Genomic DNA, 16,204 nt, shown 5'->3' on the forward strand with positions numbered 1-16,204 from the left:
TGAGCCCTTTTAACATTAGTCTATGGAAGAGTTGGAGGGAGGAGGCTGTGCATCGGTAACATTTACGAAAGAACCATAACACCTAGTACAATAGTAAACACATTGGATGAAAGAGGACAGCGATGGCTACGTTTTGAGGGTAAAATCATACCTGTAGAGCAAACGCTGCGGACACAGCAGCAGTTTAAAGGAAGATTTCAAGATTAATTTCTTTCCTCCTCTCACGCTAGCGCCAACATTCCGTCCCACACACACACATTATAAACTGAAGGAGACAGCATTCAAGCATTCACACTAACCTCACGTAAACGTCTGCACAGAAACGTTTCTTCAGATCTTGATGAGGCTGCGTGACTCGCTGTAAACTGGGCTCCAGTGGACCCGCCACGTAACGTTCGTCCAGGATCAACGTCACAACCAGCCAATCAGGTTGTGATGTCATATGTATGGTATGTGGAGGTGAAAGAGAAAAATGCCTTTGTTTATGTAAAAGTATTCTGGAACAAATATTAAACATATGAAATATTTTTTATTAATTTACACTATATGGTAAACATTATCAAGCTAGGTTTGCTGCTAGCCAAATTCAGTTAGCCCTGTGATATCTTTAATAGCATTAGCTAAGATCTCGGCTTTACATGCTGCCTGCAGGTTCATCACCGCTGCTTTTTTAAACATTAAAACTTTATTAGCATCATAATCCAGACAGCACAGTGACTGTAGCAGGGCCCTCAGCAGACACCTCAGGCCGTCTGGGACATGTACTGTTTTTACACGTTTGCAATAAACGAGTTGAAGAAACGCTGAGTTTGTATCGTCTCAGGAGGTCTGAGTGAAGGTGGAGGGTCAGACCTCACAGCTGAGAGCTGGCCGCTGGTTCCATCATTCAAAGATTTGATTTAAAGTTCTGTTGTTGCCGTCATTCTATCATTTCCTGCTTCGCTGTTCAACGCTGCATCCTCGTCATCACGCCGACAGTTTTCAGGTCAAACTCAGCCGTGTGGTCTTGTGTTCCTTGTCTTATCGGTCACTTGATTCTTTCCCCTTCATCCAGGAGGCTCTAACAGCTGGTGGAGAGCCACCATCATCACACCAGTCATTAAGGTCACATGGGTCAAGGTGTGAGTGAGAGCAGGTGGTGTTCGGCGTGCGAGGCGTGCTTTCTCCTGAAACACCTGGAGCTTCAGGATGACGGTGAAACGTCAGCTGGTGCAGACTCGCTGGTTTCTCTGTGACGAGCAAACTTCAGGGCCGCTCCACGCTGATGCAGCTTCCTGTTTTCAAAGGTAAGGAACCAATCGGGTGCTTTCATTCACACTGAAAGCGTTAAAGCCGCCCGCCACATCCTACAAAAAGAGAAGAGCAGACCTGCACGCACTCACCTGAAGCACACCTGTGTTTGTGGGCTTCCTGCTGCAGGACGCTGAGGACAAACATCTTCACACCTCCATCATCTTCTGTTAAACTTTATTTTTCCTGAATGTGTTTAAGTGAAACCTTCAGGTTTTTATGAATTAAAGCTGTTTCCAGTTTTTATTCCAATGAATTATTGATCACAATACAGAGTTTATGATTCAGAATATAAAAATACATCCTTAAAAACCTGCAAACATCATCGTTCATATGAAGCACAGGATCAGCTGAAGGAAAACATTTCACATTCTTCAATTTAATATTGGGACTGATGCAGAGCCGCTCTGTGTGAAATAAGCCGGTGTAGCTCTGGCCTGCTGAGAGCCCAGCTGCTGCTTCGGTGGTTTGAAGATGATCATCACTGAGACGAACGTTACAGAGAGGAGGAGCTTCTCCACGTAACAGAAGGACACTCAGGTCTATTTGAGGCTCTCACAGAGCAGCTCGCCATGATTCACAGTTCATAATAACCCTTCTTTGTCTCATCCTGATCTTATGTGAAAGTTTCACACGCTGAAGCTTCCACTCAGGAACAGCTGACATCAGAGGAGGCGACGCCAAAGTCACGTGACTCAGACTCTTACGGTCTCAGCACCTGAGAGCCAAACAGACGGGTTTCTACAGGAACCGTTTAAACATCTGCTCATCATGAAACTACAGGGATACAAACAGGAAGTCCTTCAGAATAAAAACAATCAGTCGCCAACGAGCTGCTCACACTGAGCCCGGCTTAGTTTGATCAGGTGAGAAGACACGCTGACGGTCATTCAGGCGACGCTCAGAAACAACGACCCAAATTCCCAAAACACCGACGCAGAACTCGCAAGAAACCGACACATCTACGGAAAAACCCACAACACTACCAACAACATCCCAGAAACCTAAAAGAGAAGAGCACTAACGTGTTAAATGGTTAACTTTGTGCCGTGACCAAACAAGTTTCCCACGTGTGGGACTAACAAAGGTTTATCTAATGGAAAAGAGCCACAGAACAAACAAACACATAAACAGGGTTTTATTTTTTCCCGTCACTGGCTCACAAACCCTTGGCTCCACCGCATCCTTTTGGTCTTAAAAATGTGAAATATTCGATTAATGAACCACGCTGGGACCGTAGCGAGTTCAGCCCCGGCCTCCTGACCGCCGGTCTGAATGAGCCGCTTTCACACACGTCACGTTTTTATCCCACCGCTCAGATTTCTGCTTTGGCACAAACATCATCAGTCAGCTGTGTTCAGAGTAAGCAGGACCCCGAGCTTTTCAAAATAAAAGCTCAGAGCTTCAGTGTGCCTTCAGGGACTCGATGTAGTGGAAAGTGGCGCCCAGAGCCCAGCTGGTCTCCACCTGGTTGATGGTCCTCGCAAGCTGGGACACAGACAACGTCAGAGAGGTGAGACTGATCGATGGTTTTAAAGGAATCGATAGAAGCGAGACAGGAAGCTCACCCTGAACTGCTTGTGTGGAGGGAAGCCGAGCTCCTGCAGCAGGGCTGAGATGTAGACCAGGTCCAGACAGAGGAAGGGGCTCCGCTGAGGACCGACGGACACGTCGCTGCACCCTGCAGGGAGAAAAACACCCACAGCGGTCACCGATTTAAAAAAAATCTGCTGATATCAACATTTAATTGGACCTCTGTGGGGTTAGCATAAACTAATCAATCATGTGGACTAGAGTCGGGTCAGAAACACGTTCTGGCTTCATTGATGATGACGGCAGCTCTGAGTGACGTCCAGCAGAGGGCGCCGTCTCACCTTTCTTCGCTGCGTCGGTGTAGTCGGACACTCTGATGCTTCCTCCCTTCTTCTCGTCTGGACACAGAGCACAGAGAGGAGGGTTAAACAGAAACCTGCAGCAGCTCCTTAGAACGAACGTTCCCGGTTTTCCAGCTTTTCTGGGATCAGCTGTGTTCAGGAACTGTGGGCTCCCACAGTCAAACGTCATGTTAAAGGTGACAAACGGCAGCTTGCGGGACGGGGGCGGCTGTGAGCCAATCGGCTCTGGTAAACACAAAACAGGAAGTCTGGGACGAGGCTCTGATGAAAGTTGCGCCTACGAGCGATTAAACCCGAGTCAGTGAGCGAACGCCGCCTGAACGTGAAGCTCCAACTCTGACCCTTCCTCACACCTGGTCTGCAGGTAACGCCGGGCCACATTCAGGACGCTCTGATAAATGGGACGCCCCCCGGGGACAACAGGTGTGCCGGGTAACTTCCCCTGTAACGGCGCGGCTTCACAAACGATTCGTCTTCTAAAATCCGCCAAAAAAGAAGTTTGAGTCGCGAACGCAGCAGCGCCGAGCGTTTCTGCGGCTTCAACGGACGCCACGCCCTCGTCGAGGTTTATTTGGCTTCCTGTTTACGCCATTATGGATCAGCCTGACATGCTGCCCCCTGCAGGCGAGCAGCAGAGCGGCAGTATTTCCTCACCGATGGCGCCGATGTCGACGGCGCGGTCGTAGTAGAAGGAGAAGGCGTAGAAGTCCATGTCGGTCACGCCGGACGCCTTCGCCACCTTCTGGTACAAAACCTTCTCCACTCTGTTCAGGCACGCCTCGTAAAACGGCTCCCCTGAAACACACGTGCACACAAAAGGTTCCTAACCCCAGCTGCATCATGAGTAACCATGGCAACCACACCACCAATCAGAGATGATCTGCTCACCTGTGCTCTGGCCTTTCACAGTGTAGACCACGTCAGCGTGCTCCCAGCTGCCCGAGTACTCTGGAGCAAGGCAGGGGCTGACCAGCTCCGGGCTGCCCCCTACTGCACACAGACACACACAGACACACAAACACAGACACACACAGACATACAAACACAGACACACACACAGACACACACACAGACACACACAGACACACACACACAGACACACACACAGACACACGTTTGTCTGTTTATCTCATCTCAAACCCGCGAACAGTAAAACAACGACACACGGCCCTGCAGTTCCTCCGACCCCCAGCAGAGGCAGCGGTGAGGTTATTGCAGTGACGATGGCTCATGTTTGCAGCAGTTTGCTTGCACACACTTCCTGCTTTAGCCAAATGCTGTCAGTCTGCTACAGCAGTTTTCCAAAAAGTCACAAATATATGATGTGGTTAAAACGGTCCCAGCAGGACGCCTGAACGCGACACCGCCACGGACACGGCGACGCCTGCGTGCACATAAACAGCCCGACAGCAGAGAGGATCTGAGCTGCAGCTTCTTGCAGCAGTTAAACCGCAGCAACAGCTGGCCAGCAAGGAATTAATCTTGCAGTGTGTTATTAAAAGATTAGATAATGGCTTATTTATCTGCCGGGCGGGGGTGGGTGGGGGCACAACAGGCTGAGATGAAAATCTGAAAACTGAAAAACAAGAAAAAGAAAAACAGGTCAGGTACGTACGGGGCGGGGCACCGACGCCTCCCAAGATGGCGAGGCGAGCCGACATCAGGCCCAGACCCAGATAGCTGCAGAGAGAGCACATCAATAATCCATAATCGATCAGCTGATCATCAGAAAATGAATGTGTCTGCGCTGACACGTTTGGTTCTTCCTGCTTCTTTAGATTTTTAACTTTTTAAGCTCACAATCAGTTCCTGCGTGTTTACGTCGCTACTGAGACTCGAACAGCAAACACGACAATTAAACCGGAAACTCGACGAGTTCAATCACGTCAGCGAGCCTCTGACTGACAGCTGTGTGTGACCCACCAGCTGACTTCACATCAGCCAATCAGCACAGGCACAGTGTGAGTGCGTGTACCTGTGAGTGTAGACCACATGTGGGTGGTTGAACATCTGGAAGGTCCGGATGTAGTCGATAGGTGAGGTCTGGATGGTTTTCTGCACAGAAAGAAAAGATCTTCAGGCTTCTGTGACGCTGGGTCGGCTCTAAAAACAGACGATTCCTTCGAGTGTTGCTTCCACGCTGGGTGGAACAAATCCACAGAAAATCAATCTGCTGCTTATTTTTCCTGAGAGCGTTTTCTGACAGTACTGTGCAAACACACATGTAAATACAGTACACACACATGGAAACACGGAGTGTGTATTTGGTGTGAGCAGCTGTCAGCTCTGTGAGGATCCTCAGGAAGACGTCTCCTCAGCTGAGGGCGGCTCTGCGGAGGCCCGTCCGTGACTGATGGTGTCCTGCTGTGTGGTGTCAGATCCAGGTGTGCTTTCACTGCACTGACAGTGTGTTTGCATCGTTGTCATGCTGGAACAGGAAGCTTCTTCTGTCCACTTTCCTCAGGGTTTTGAGGACACACTGACACCACGCTGAGATGTGCAGAGTTTCAGCTGACAGCTCTTTGGAATCACCGTGTTGGAGACAAAATCCTGTTTTCATGAGAAGCTGTGATATCGTTGGCATTTTTGACAGATTTGGTAAAGAAACTGGAACAGATGATGAGTTTGTGAGACAGGCTGATGCTAACTAACTGCACCTCTGCTCAGGTGTGCGGGATTCACTGTCATTCCTGTGAGAAAGCTCCCGTACAAGGACTGAACAGGAGAGGAAAAGCAGCCAATGTCCACAGAAGAACTTTAAGGAGCTTCAGGAAGCTCGAGAGCTGCTCAGCAGACCTGAGGGGTGGCTCAAGACTTTTGCACAGCTCTGTGTGTTGTACTCTCAAACACCGGGTGGGTTTTTTCTTGGGAGGCCGTCCTCCACCCTCCTGCTGATGCTGTCAGACCTCAGTAAGAAGAAAGCTTCATCTGGAGCTTTTGCTGCCTCAGTTCCTCGTTTGCATCCCCCCCTCCCCCCCTCCTCCTCCTCCTCTCACAGGCTGAAGAAGAACTGGCCAATCCCTCGTGTACGAAGCCTGACCTAAATAGACCCCTCTTCACTCCCTTTCTCCTCCCCTGCCTGATGTGAGGCTGTTTATTTGGGATTAGCGAGGCGTTTCCAGATTAAAGCCTAAGACGGAGCCATCCTGGTAGTTTGACTGAGGGGACAGAGCTCTTCCTCTCTCAGTCTTCCTCACCTCGTCCTGAGGGCTGAAGGTGATCTGAGTCGACCCACCTCCCAAATCCAGCATCCCCACTGTGGGCGAGTGAGCACTGTGAAGACCACCTGAAAAGAGAGAGAGAGAGGGAGGAGGGGGAGATTAGGAGGAAGAGCGAGCTGCAGTTTAATCCAATAACAGGTAATCACCGTTTCTTGTGCACATTAATCTGGTTTGAAACACACACACGCATCATAAATCACACCAATCCACATCCACTTCCTGCCGCAGTGTTAAAAATGGAGCCAGTGTGCGTGCTACGTGGAGGCCCGCCTCTGTGAGGACCAACATGAGGTTCGGGGCTTTCTGAGAGGACAGAGGTCATCTGTTTGGGAACACGAGGTGGCGGTTTCACCCTGAAGTTCAGTCGTGGGCGTGGACATCCAGCCTCATGGTTAGGGTGGAGTTTCTGACGGCATGATCACATGACCAAGGAAGAGGATCGATGAAGACGCAGCGCGTGCAAACTCCACACCACCATCGTCCACTGAAGACTCAGAACCCAAACACGCCAATGACAGGACGGTTCATACAAAACCTGAAAGCACTCAACATCAGCTGGGAGCACAGGATCACACGCCCCTGCTGCACTAAATAAAAACGATGGTGAGCGCTCTCACCTGTGAGGAAGTTGACGGTGATCCAAGCAGAAATACCTGAAAGGAGAAAACGAAAAGGTTACAGGATCGCTGGATTCAACACCTCTATGCAGACGACACTCAGCTGCTCACGCGCTTCACTGCAAACTCGTGTTTCTGTGCTGCAGCAGCAGCGAGCACGCTAACACGTAACCATCAATATGAACCGTTTCTCTGGGAGACGAGACGCAGCAACGTGGACCCGACTCTGGAAACAGCTGTTGTGCAGGCGACACCAAAACCAAGACTCATCACAAGTTTTAGTCTTTGGCTCAGAAGGAAGTTGGTTTGGAAACACGTTTGGCTTCGTTTGCGTTTGTGTGGGAGCCCCGTCAAATACCTGTCCTCCATTACGCTCGCAGTGTCCAAGTGCTTTTTTTGAAATTCACACTGCGCCCCCCTTGTAATGTCTCTGCGCCCGTCCCCCCCCCAGAGTAACCAGACGTGACCACAACACACGCGTCGTATTCAGGACTAACTCAACAAGTCCTGAACACCTCGCTGGATCCTGATTGGACGTATTGTATGCGTCTCTCCTGGATCCAGCTGTGACCCTGAGCTCCAGATGTTTGGCCCAGCTGTAATGTCTCTGCTGGTGGATATGTATGGGAATGTAAGTTCAGTGTTTTGTCCTGTATGGGCAACAGGCCCGCCTGCACATAATCCAATCCTTTTAAAGTAGTTCATACAAGCAATTATGTTGGTGTGGGATAATGTCCCACTTAATCTAACGGGGGGATTATGTGTCCCGTTTATTTCTGAGGCTGAAATCTTTTCTCTTTCTCCTGAGCGGGATCACTACTCGTCCTTGCTCGTCTTTTAATGATCGCTGAATTTGCCGTTTATCCCGCTCTGCTTTTCCTCTAATGGACAGAGTCCTGTGCGGCGTTCCCGACTAAACTGAAGTCTGTCTGTCTGAACTCCCGCAGCCTGACTGTGGCTCAGATGTTGTGCCGTTCTTGGCCAGCATGCTTATCCCGGCTCAGATTACCCTGGGCCCGTCCGAGTGAAGCGACTTATTGTTAATGGGACCTCTGAGTGGTTCCTGGGAGGCGGCCGGGTGCTAAGTGCCAGTGTTTAGCCGACTTTCTCCGCCTCTTGTTTGTTTTGTTAGGAAATTGCTTCTTAGCGTATCGGGCTAAGAGTTTTATGGTAAAGCCCCTATGATACAGTTTGTACCGAGCCCCGTAATCACCCACTCCTGCATGCCCAAAGGTCAGAGGTCGCTGCTAAAAGGCACTAATGGATGCAGCTGAGTGCAAATACTGCACCGCGGACACTAAAGTCATCTTTGAGTTGACCTGAATAAGCAGATGCACTTTACTTCTGATCAGTGAATGACTTCACTGGTTAACCTTCACTCTGCATCCTGATTGGACGATTTACAGGAATCAAACATGTGAAACATGAACTACACTGTGCGCTCCGCCTCACTCTTAAAAACAGAGGCCTCTGAAAGGACTTCCATTTCCAAACATTATCACCGCCTCTCTCCTCGCTGACCGTGGGTGTGGCTCAGCAGGTAGAGTGGGGTCGTCAGCCAATCAGGAGGTCGGGGGTTCAGCTCCTGCACGATACTGAAGGCCGAATTTCGACACAGAAAAAAGCTTCCCGTGTGAACGAGGCCCATGGGGCGGTGAGCGAGAGTCTGACCCTCACGGCCAGCCTCGCCGCCTCTGTGTGTGTGTCACATGGCTGATGTCACCGACGCACCTACGCCATCGCCTCGTTCTCGCATTCAAAGTTGGATACCCACGCCGCCCTGAACTAAAACCTGGTTTATCCCCGCCCCTCCCAGTTTATAGTACTGGATGATTTTCACCCAGTAATTAAACATATTTGCTGCTTCGCTGTGTAGCCTGATCATGTTTTCCTGTAACTGTAGAGAGGAAGTGTCTACAAATCAAACCCCTGAGCTCCGCCTCCCCCGTCGTCTCCTCTTTAATCCTCCATATTGACGCTTTCCGTTGGGGAAATCAGAGCCGGAGCTCGGTTCATCACCGTCACAGATTAAACCCGAAGAGACTTGCAGATTCCCTCTGATCTAATAATGTCATAACGAGATGAAGATCCCGCTCAGGACGAGACCTCGCGAGGGGTCACGACCCTCCAGAAACTCCCCTCAGATCGCTCCAGGTGGATCTATTTCCTGTTTCTGTGCCGTCATGCTCTGCGGCGTTCTCTTCAGCTGCGCATGGTTCCTGCACCACTTCAAAAGAAAAGACCTCATCTCAGCCCGGGAGCCAGAGCCGGCCCACGGGGCCTATCCCACACCGTTAAGATGCTGCATAAGGAACTCAACAGTTCCTGTATGCATTTCACATTAAAAGCCCTCAGCAAATGAGGCTTCTGTTGTGAAATATTTTCAGAACAAAGGTCATCTTTAGAAAGTAGGAGTGTGCGGGCTGATCAATCAGAACATCTTACCTTCATCGGTGCCGTCCATGATGGACACGCTGTCATCTGTGGACAGGAAGGGAGACTCCAGGAACAGCGCCCTCACCTGGACACGAAGCGAACAATCTTTGAGCTTCACAAAGTGAAACAGTTTTATTTCTGCCTCCCATCAATCAGTGATCTCTGTTTAAATATAATCTAATATTTAATGATGCATTTTTGTAAAAATGACCCCCCCCCCCCCGTAATCTGCAGCATCAGAGCTCGTCTGATAATAAGAGCAAAGCCTCAGATTAAACCACATTCTGGCTCGCTGCTGTAGTCCTGTTATTACTGATTACTTAAAAGATTTAATAGACTTTCTCTGTTCTGGCTCCAACATGACGATGAAGAGGAGGAGGAGGAGGAGCAGCAGCCAGAGGAGTTATCAGTCTGACCTGATCGATACCTGATCACAACATTTTAAACATCTGTGCTGGAGTTATCGTTTTATTTTGAAAAAACCCTAAATGTAGCTGTTCCATTTAGAAATACAGGAAAATAAAAAATGCAATGAGGGAAAAAATTAATTCAAAAATTTAAATGATTTTTATAAAATACGAAGTCTGAACGATACGAAATAAATAAAAGAATTGAAAAACTGAAACGTGAAATAATAAAGATGAGATCAGGTGACGTGTGAGTCTCACTCTGTCCAGCAGCTGGTCGGCTTTCTCTCCAGGAAGTAGACGCAGCCCAGCCGTCGCCTTCAGGACCACGGGGGTGGAGGTCCAGTACGAAGGGGGGACGCTGGACTTGGCGACCTCCAAGAGCTCCACGATCCCTGCAGTGCACTGGACACAGAGGGAGGCTCTGAGCATGCTCAGTCTTTATGTAGGACTGTAGGTTCGAGTCGGAGCAACAAAACTACACTCGCTGCACCAACTCTAGAAATATTCACTCACAAATGTGAGCGTGTCGGGGAACTTGTTTGTTACGATGAGAAAACCAATGCTGAACATCAGCGCTGATAACTGCACAATTCCTAAGCAAACAGTATTTGAATGTCACTCTGGGGCTGTTTGCTGTAGGTTCAGTCAGTCGGCCCACTCGAGCGTGGGACCCGTGCAGCCCTCCCGTGGCCCCTCGTGTGCGCCCTACCTGCTGCGGGTCGTCGGCGTACGCTGACAGTCCTGGTTTGATGGCTCTGAACGTCTCTTGGGCCAGCTTTGGAGCTCCTGCGGGAAAAAAGATAAAACTATGTGACTGTGAGCTTTAAACAGATAAAAGAGGCGATACGTCGGCGCATTTAATTGAATTTCACTGAGTGACCCTGGACCTGTGCCTACATTTGAGCTGTCATTAAGCTCTTAATGACAATCCCAGCATGTATAACTAACAGGTGCTGCCATTAGTCCAGTTAGCTGCGATGCTAACAAAGGAGCCAAGACAGCACTCAGCCTGTGTGATTTAGCTTAGCGCTTAAATGCGATAACGAAGGCATTTGGCCGAGCGCTGCAGGAAACTTTCTCTAAGCCTAATAAACCAGAAAGCTCTAAAACACACTAATGAGTTTGTGTCCATTTGAACTGGCAGCAGCTCCCTGCAGCAGGACTTAAAGGCTGAAAGCTCCTCTTGTCTGCACGGATTCACGTCTGGTAATTAATGCTCGGAGCCAACATGTGGATTTAAATACACTAAAAGCAGCACTATATGATCTGAGAGGATGTATACATAGAGGTTTAACACCCACACATCCCCTGATACACATTAATATCAGCTGCTACTAAAACAACAACACACGCATACTCTCATTAAATATTCATCATTCAAATTCACACACACACACAAACTCAACTTAAACTTGAAGGTTTTTAAATGGAGTTTGGTTTGGAGTCACAGTGGACGCCATCGAGTTCCGTTAAATTGAAACGAAAATGTAAGAAGATTCAAAGCTTCAACATCAACGTGTCTCATTGCTGCATACACAGTGGTTGCTGTAGAAAATACCAACATCAAATATTCAGATACGTCAGGAGTTTCTCAAAGCCACCATATTAGTCACGCTATTTCTCAGTTTTCTGATCGGGTTAGAGTCTGATGGAGTTCCAGATTAACAGCTATTTGAATTAAAAGTCATGTAAGCTACCTACAAAATGGTTAAAATGCATTTATTGTGTAAAAATTCAAAATAGTAAAGAAATAAATCCACAGTGGTTACAGTAAAAACTGCAGTTTTTAAATGGAGTTTGGTGCAGGATTGCAGTATTTTAAATTTCCAAACAGATCTAAAAAACAGTAGCACCCTGAGTCTGTCTGAGTCCGTGTATTTATCGACAGATTGTTAAATTCACTGATATTTGAATGGACTTTGGTTGGGAATCAGTTTATGTGGCGTAGGGAGTGTAGATATGTGACTACACAGCTGCACTCTGACATTTACAGAGTCTGAAGATACATCAGGCAAACTACATCGTGCTATCATCAGATATATGAATGGGGTCTGGTGTGAGTTACACTGGTTGTTCGGCTGTACCTTTGTCCTCTATCTGGAACTTAAAGACATGGATTCTGGTCCCAGTGCTCCCAGCATCAAACATGATGCCGTACTGGAAGCGCCGTCCAGCATCAGAGGTGGGCCCTTCATCTGCGCTGAGGTCTGAGTCAGGCTGGTGGTGAGGAGGTAGTCTGTAGGCCTCCGGTTTGGAGGTGGAGTAGTGATGCTTAACGAACATCAGGTAGGCAAACAGGCAGCACACGAAGAGGAAAGCTCCGGCCAGCTTTGGTCTCTTCATCGCCTCTCATTCTGTGTGCAGATGCAAGAGCTGGTGACCAAAGACAGCACAAAATATCCACATTTATCAGAATACTTTATTGATCCCTAGGGGAAATTATTTAACAATCACATTTAACAGCAGACCTTTCACAGCGTCTCTACACACATAGAATAAAGTTCAACATCTACCACTTCAAACAAGATCGCTAAAAGCTACACACTCTACTGGAATAAGGAGTCTAGTGTGAAGTCATTTCTAAGCAGTTCATGTTATTCAGCTTACACTTGAATCTCAGGTTAGCTTACTGAAATGAACAGCTGCCAGGAAAACAGGACGCATGTTAAGCTGGCATGCAAACAATGTTAAGCTGGCAGTTTTTTAAATGGAGTTTGGTTTAGAATCACGTTCGCTGTTTTGTTAGGTGAAACACATTTTGTATAAGTCACTTTAAACAGAAAAGGCAGAAAATAAACGTTTCCGTGTTTGTAGCAGCAGTTTCTCAGACACTAACAGCTAGCTGAGCCCGCTAGCATCAGCCGGTTAGCTGCAGGCTAGCATCAGGCTAACAGCGTCCTGGCGCGGGGACAAGCGGACAAACGAGTGTTGACGTACCGAGCAGAAACCGTGAGCGGCGGCTCCCGTTAACCAAACAACCCGGTCACTTTCCTCCTCTTCGTCACTTCACATTCTCTCATTCTGGACTTCCGTCAACGACAAGGCGCCGTGTGATGACGTCATAGTGTGCGGCGTGGACGTGGCAACAATAATAATAATAAAGAAAAGCTAATGATTCTTTTCTATTATATATATATATTATAATTACGTTATTGTTATATATAATAAAAAAGATCAAATTAAAACGATTCATTGAATTTGTGAATGTTGTTAAAATGTTTTTAACTTTGTAAAATTAGCGAACTGCAGCATCACTGGAATCACAAACAGGAGCTCAGGCTCTGATTGGCCACAGCATAGTTTCCATTCAGTGCTCTGCAGCATTTCAGTGCGTTAGTGTCTAATCCTGCTTCACACAACATACAGCCTTAAAAATGAAAAAATACGTATGATGAAGAGGAAAAACCACAAGAGTGTGTAAGGTTGAAGAAATGTGAAAGATGCTCACATTGACCTGGACATGATTCACAAATACTGCAGCAGAACTGGCTTAGAGACAAAGAACAAAGGCACAAAAGGATCAGCTCAACAGAGACAGAAGTGATGAAAACGAGCAGAAAGACAAATAACAAATCTAAGATGCACCAAAGCTGCCAACACACAAGAAAGAGACACAAACATGCAGAGATGCAAAGAGACGCACGTGTTCTTCAAGTGAAAGATTCAGGGTCAGAAGTTGAACTGACTGCAGATCGTTTTCACTCTCACACTTTCAGACCTTCATGAATGAAGTCTGACCCTAACCCTCCTCCTCCTCACTCTGCTCCATATATGTAATTTCATCTGTAAGCCTCTAATAGCTGTTTATCAGTTAATGGTGGCAGAGACGTTAATGGTTCTGTAATCTTCTGTGCCTTTTTATTTTCATCAGTCTGATGGTGAGCAGAACAAAAGCAGCTCGCTCAGTGGATCATAATCGTCCCGCAGATTTACACACAAATGACATTTAGAGACAATTACGTCAGCGTGAGACAATAATCCAACTAAGTTGTTAATCGACACAGAAACACGGCGAGGAAGACAAGCTCAGCGAGCATGAACATCCTCAGAGTTCCTCCTCTCTGCGGTCGTGTTCAGCCTCACAGTCCAAACACATCATGATGACGCCTGAAAACGACAGTGAGGCAGACACACACTGCTGGAGGTGAACAGTCACAGAAGAAAACATGGTCCCACAGTCACTCATATACAGACGTGCTGCTGAGCTCATGCAGACATCCAGGAGCAACCTGGGGCTCCGCCTCCTCACAGCAGCGGTCATATTATGATGACATCACAAAGGTGCAGTTCAGGCTAGCAGACAGCTAGCAGCTACAGCCGTCGCCAACGCCTGTTAGTCAAAGAGGCCACGCCCATAACCATGCAAACTTTAAACAGGTGAGTTATAAAGTCATCGTCCCCGTACGTTTGCTGTGAAGGGCAACATTATTTCTAGACACCAATCAGTTTGTGTATCAGGCTGTAACATGGGGGTCAATGGGACCGACTCACTGCTGCCCCCGCTGGACGTCAGAGGAAATGCAGCGATCATTTTCTACCCCTGAGGGTTCAAGGTTCAAATCGAAGATTCATCATTATGAAGCATGAATGTGTGAGAAATGTCCAGGAATATCAGAATGTCAGCGTGTGTTCGTGCACACGTCTTATGAACCTGACAATAGAGCAGGGCAATATGACCAAAAATATTTATCACGATATACATTTGAAAATTTGCGATAACGATATAACTGACGATATAATCGACACGAGACAAAATACTTTACAACTCCTCAACTTTATTAGTGCAAAACAAACATCAATGTATTTCCACTGAAACAAGCAGCTGTTTTTTATCTGCATTAAAGTTATATAAACATGTAACAGTGCAAATGCAAATTCCTCGCTGACAGTTTAACCAAAAGGCATTTCCAGTGGAAACTGGCCGACACATCCTCAGCATAACCATGTATAATATCCACAACACTTAAAAAGAGGTCATACACACACAGTACGGTAACATTATGTTGAAGCGCAGTGCGTATCACTCCGCGAGGCTCCGCCTACGATGCCATAACGCTCCGACAATCCATCAAGCGGTGCGGCTTCGTAGCTTAGCAAAGTCGTACTGAAACATCTGACAGATTTTCGTGTACCACATAAAATCGTCTCGAGGTCAGTAAACACAACCAGAGTTCATACATAAGGCACACGGGATTATAAGGGGCTCTGTCGACTGTCAGAAAAATCAAAGGATTGATTTTAAGTGCGCCGTATTTTCCAAACAACACGGTAATAACGACGGCCCGCTAGCATGCGCTACCAAAAATAGTGCTTTGTTGTGTATCTGACGGACGAAAGCTAAACCAGTTCCACACCAGTGAAGCTGCAGCATTTTACAAACCAGTTCAGGTTCATGGTTTCACTCAACGATCCGCTTTCACTCTTCTCATTCTGCGTCACCGCCATGATTTTTCCGCCATGTGCGTATGAAAACAAAGGAACTGTGCATGCACGTTTTACCCATATTCTATCGCCATAGTTCATTTTCTTATCGTTGCCCAACATTACACCGGTGTTACTGTGAACGGTGTGAGATGGCCCAGCACTACCTGACAGGAGGACAAAGAGCCCACATGGCTGCGGACACCATGTGGGTTTAAGCGGCTGACAGGTAAACTGACATTCGTCTGTGTGACGACTAGGGCTGCCATGATTACGTCGACTAGTCTCGATTACGTCGACTATCAAAAACATCGTCGACTGATTTAATAGTCGACGCGTCGTTTGAAGCTTTGTAAGATCCTGAAAGACGCAGGAATAAGTAGCAGGATTTAAGAGTGTAATAACGGACTGAAACAGAAGATGGCAGCACTGCATGTACAAGGATGCCAGCTGCCGTTAAACCCCGAAGAAGAAGAAGCTGTGTCCCAGAATTCATAGCGCAGCCCAGCTCAGTTTCCAACAATGGCGGCAGCTAGTTAGTTTTAATATTACTCTTATTATTCTTTCTGGGTCACAAAATAAACGTTTAACATATTTTCAGGCGAGAATGTAGCTGTGTAAACCTCAAATATCGGCTCAGTTTATCAGGACACCACATATTTTCAAAAGCACTCCGACGTTTTCGGAGACGTCTGTTACCCACTAGCTCGATAGCTAGCCGGGGGCTAGGCTAACTAGAGCCGTGAGAACACCGGACTCCCAGCAGATCGTTTTCAAACCCACCGCCGTCTTTCGCTACTCAGGTTAAACATGATATATAAGTCACTTAGATAAATTAAAAATGTTATTGTTTGGCTTTTTTTAGTATTTTATTTGTTCCTGAGTAAATCGGTTTGGATGAGATTAAAGTTTTT

General features: G+C 47.3%; 1 protein-coding gene across 3 annotated transcripts; it reads right to left on the reverse strand.

Annotated features, from left to right (window-relative positions):
* Window positions 1-1,450: 1,450 nt before the first annotated feature.
* entpd6 (ectonucleoside triphosphate diphosphohydrolase 6) lies at window positions 1,451-12,950 on the reverse strand. Of its 3 annotated transcripts, none has more exons than XM_026189760.1 (14): window positions 12,807-12,950; window positions 11,954-12,223; window positions 10,579-10,655; window positions 10,128-10,271; window positions 9,469-9,544; window positions 7,024-7,059; window positions 6,383-6,471; window positions 5,161-5,240; window positions 4,801-4,865; window positions 4,074-4,175; window positions 3,840-3,980; window positions 3,165-3,221; window positions 2,859-2,971; window positions 1,451-2,778 (listed from the first exon to the last, which is right to left on the reverse strand). In XM_026189760.1, exons 2-14 carry the CDS (start codon window positions 12,210-12,212, stop codon window positions 2,695-2,697), a joined length of 1,323 nt encoding a protein of 440 aa, XP_026045545.1. In that variant the 5' UTR covers window positions 12,213-12,223; window positions 12,807-12,950; the 3' UTR covers window positions 1,451-2,694. The 3 variants fall into 3 exon arrangements, with proteins under 3 accessions (XP_026045545.1, XP_026045546.1, XP_026045544.1); XM_026189761.1 differs by having other exon boundaries at window positions 4,074-4,172; window positions 11,954-12,242; XM_026189759.1 differs by having other exon boundaries at window positions 11,954-12,242.
* Window positions 12,951-16,204: the final 3,254 nt, after the last annotated feature.

The sequence above is a fragment of the Astatotilapia calliptera genome, chromosome 13, assembly GCF_900246225.1.
Source record: "Astatotilapia calliptera chromosome 13, fAstCal1.2, whole genome shotgun sequence".
NCBI classification, from domain to species: Eukaryota; Metazoa; Chordata; class Actinopteri; order Cichliformes; family Cichlidae; genus Astatotilapia; species Astatotilapia calliptera.

Bases quoted from the DNA above. Each gene is read 5' to 3' on its own strand.
- entpd6 (XM_026189760.1), bottom strand. From the start codon at position 12,212: ATGAAGAGACCAAAGCTGGCCGGAGCTTTCCTCTTCGTGTGCTGCCTG. The intron at 7,060-9,468 runs GTAAGATGTTCT...TTCTCCTTTCAG, and splicing joins CATGGACGGCACCGATGAAG to GTATTTCTGCTTGGATCACC. The intron at 6,472-7,023 runs GTGAGAGCGCTC...CTCTCTTTTCAG, and splicing joins CACCGTCAACTTCCTCACAG to GTGGTCTTCACAGTGCTCAC.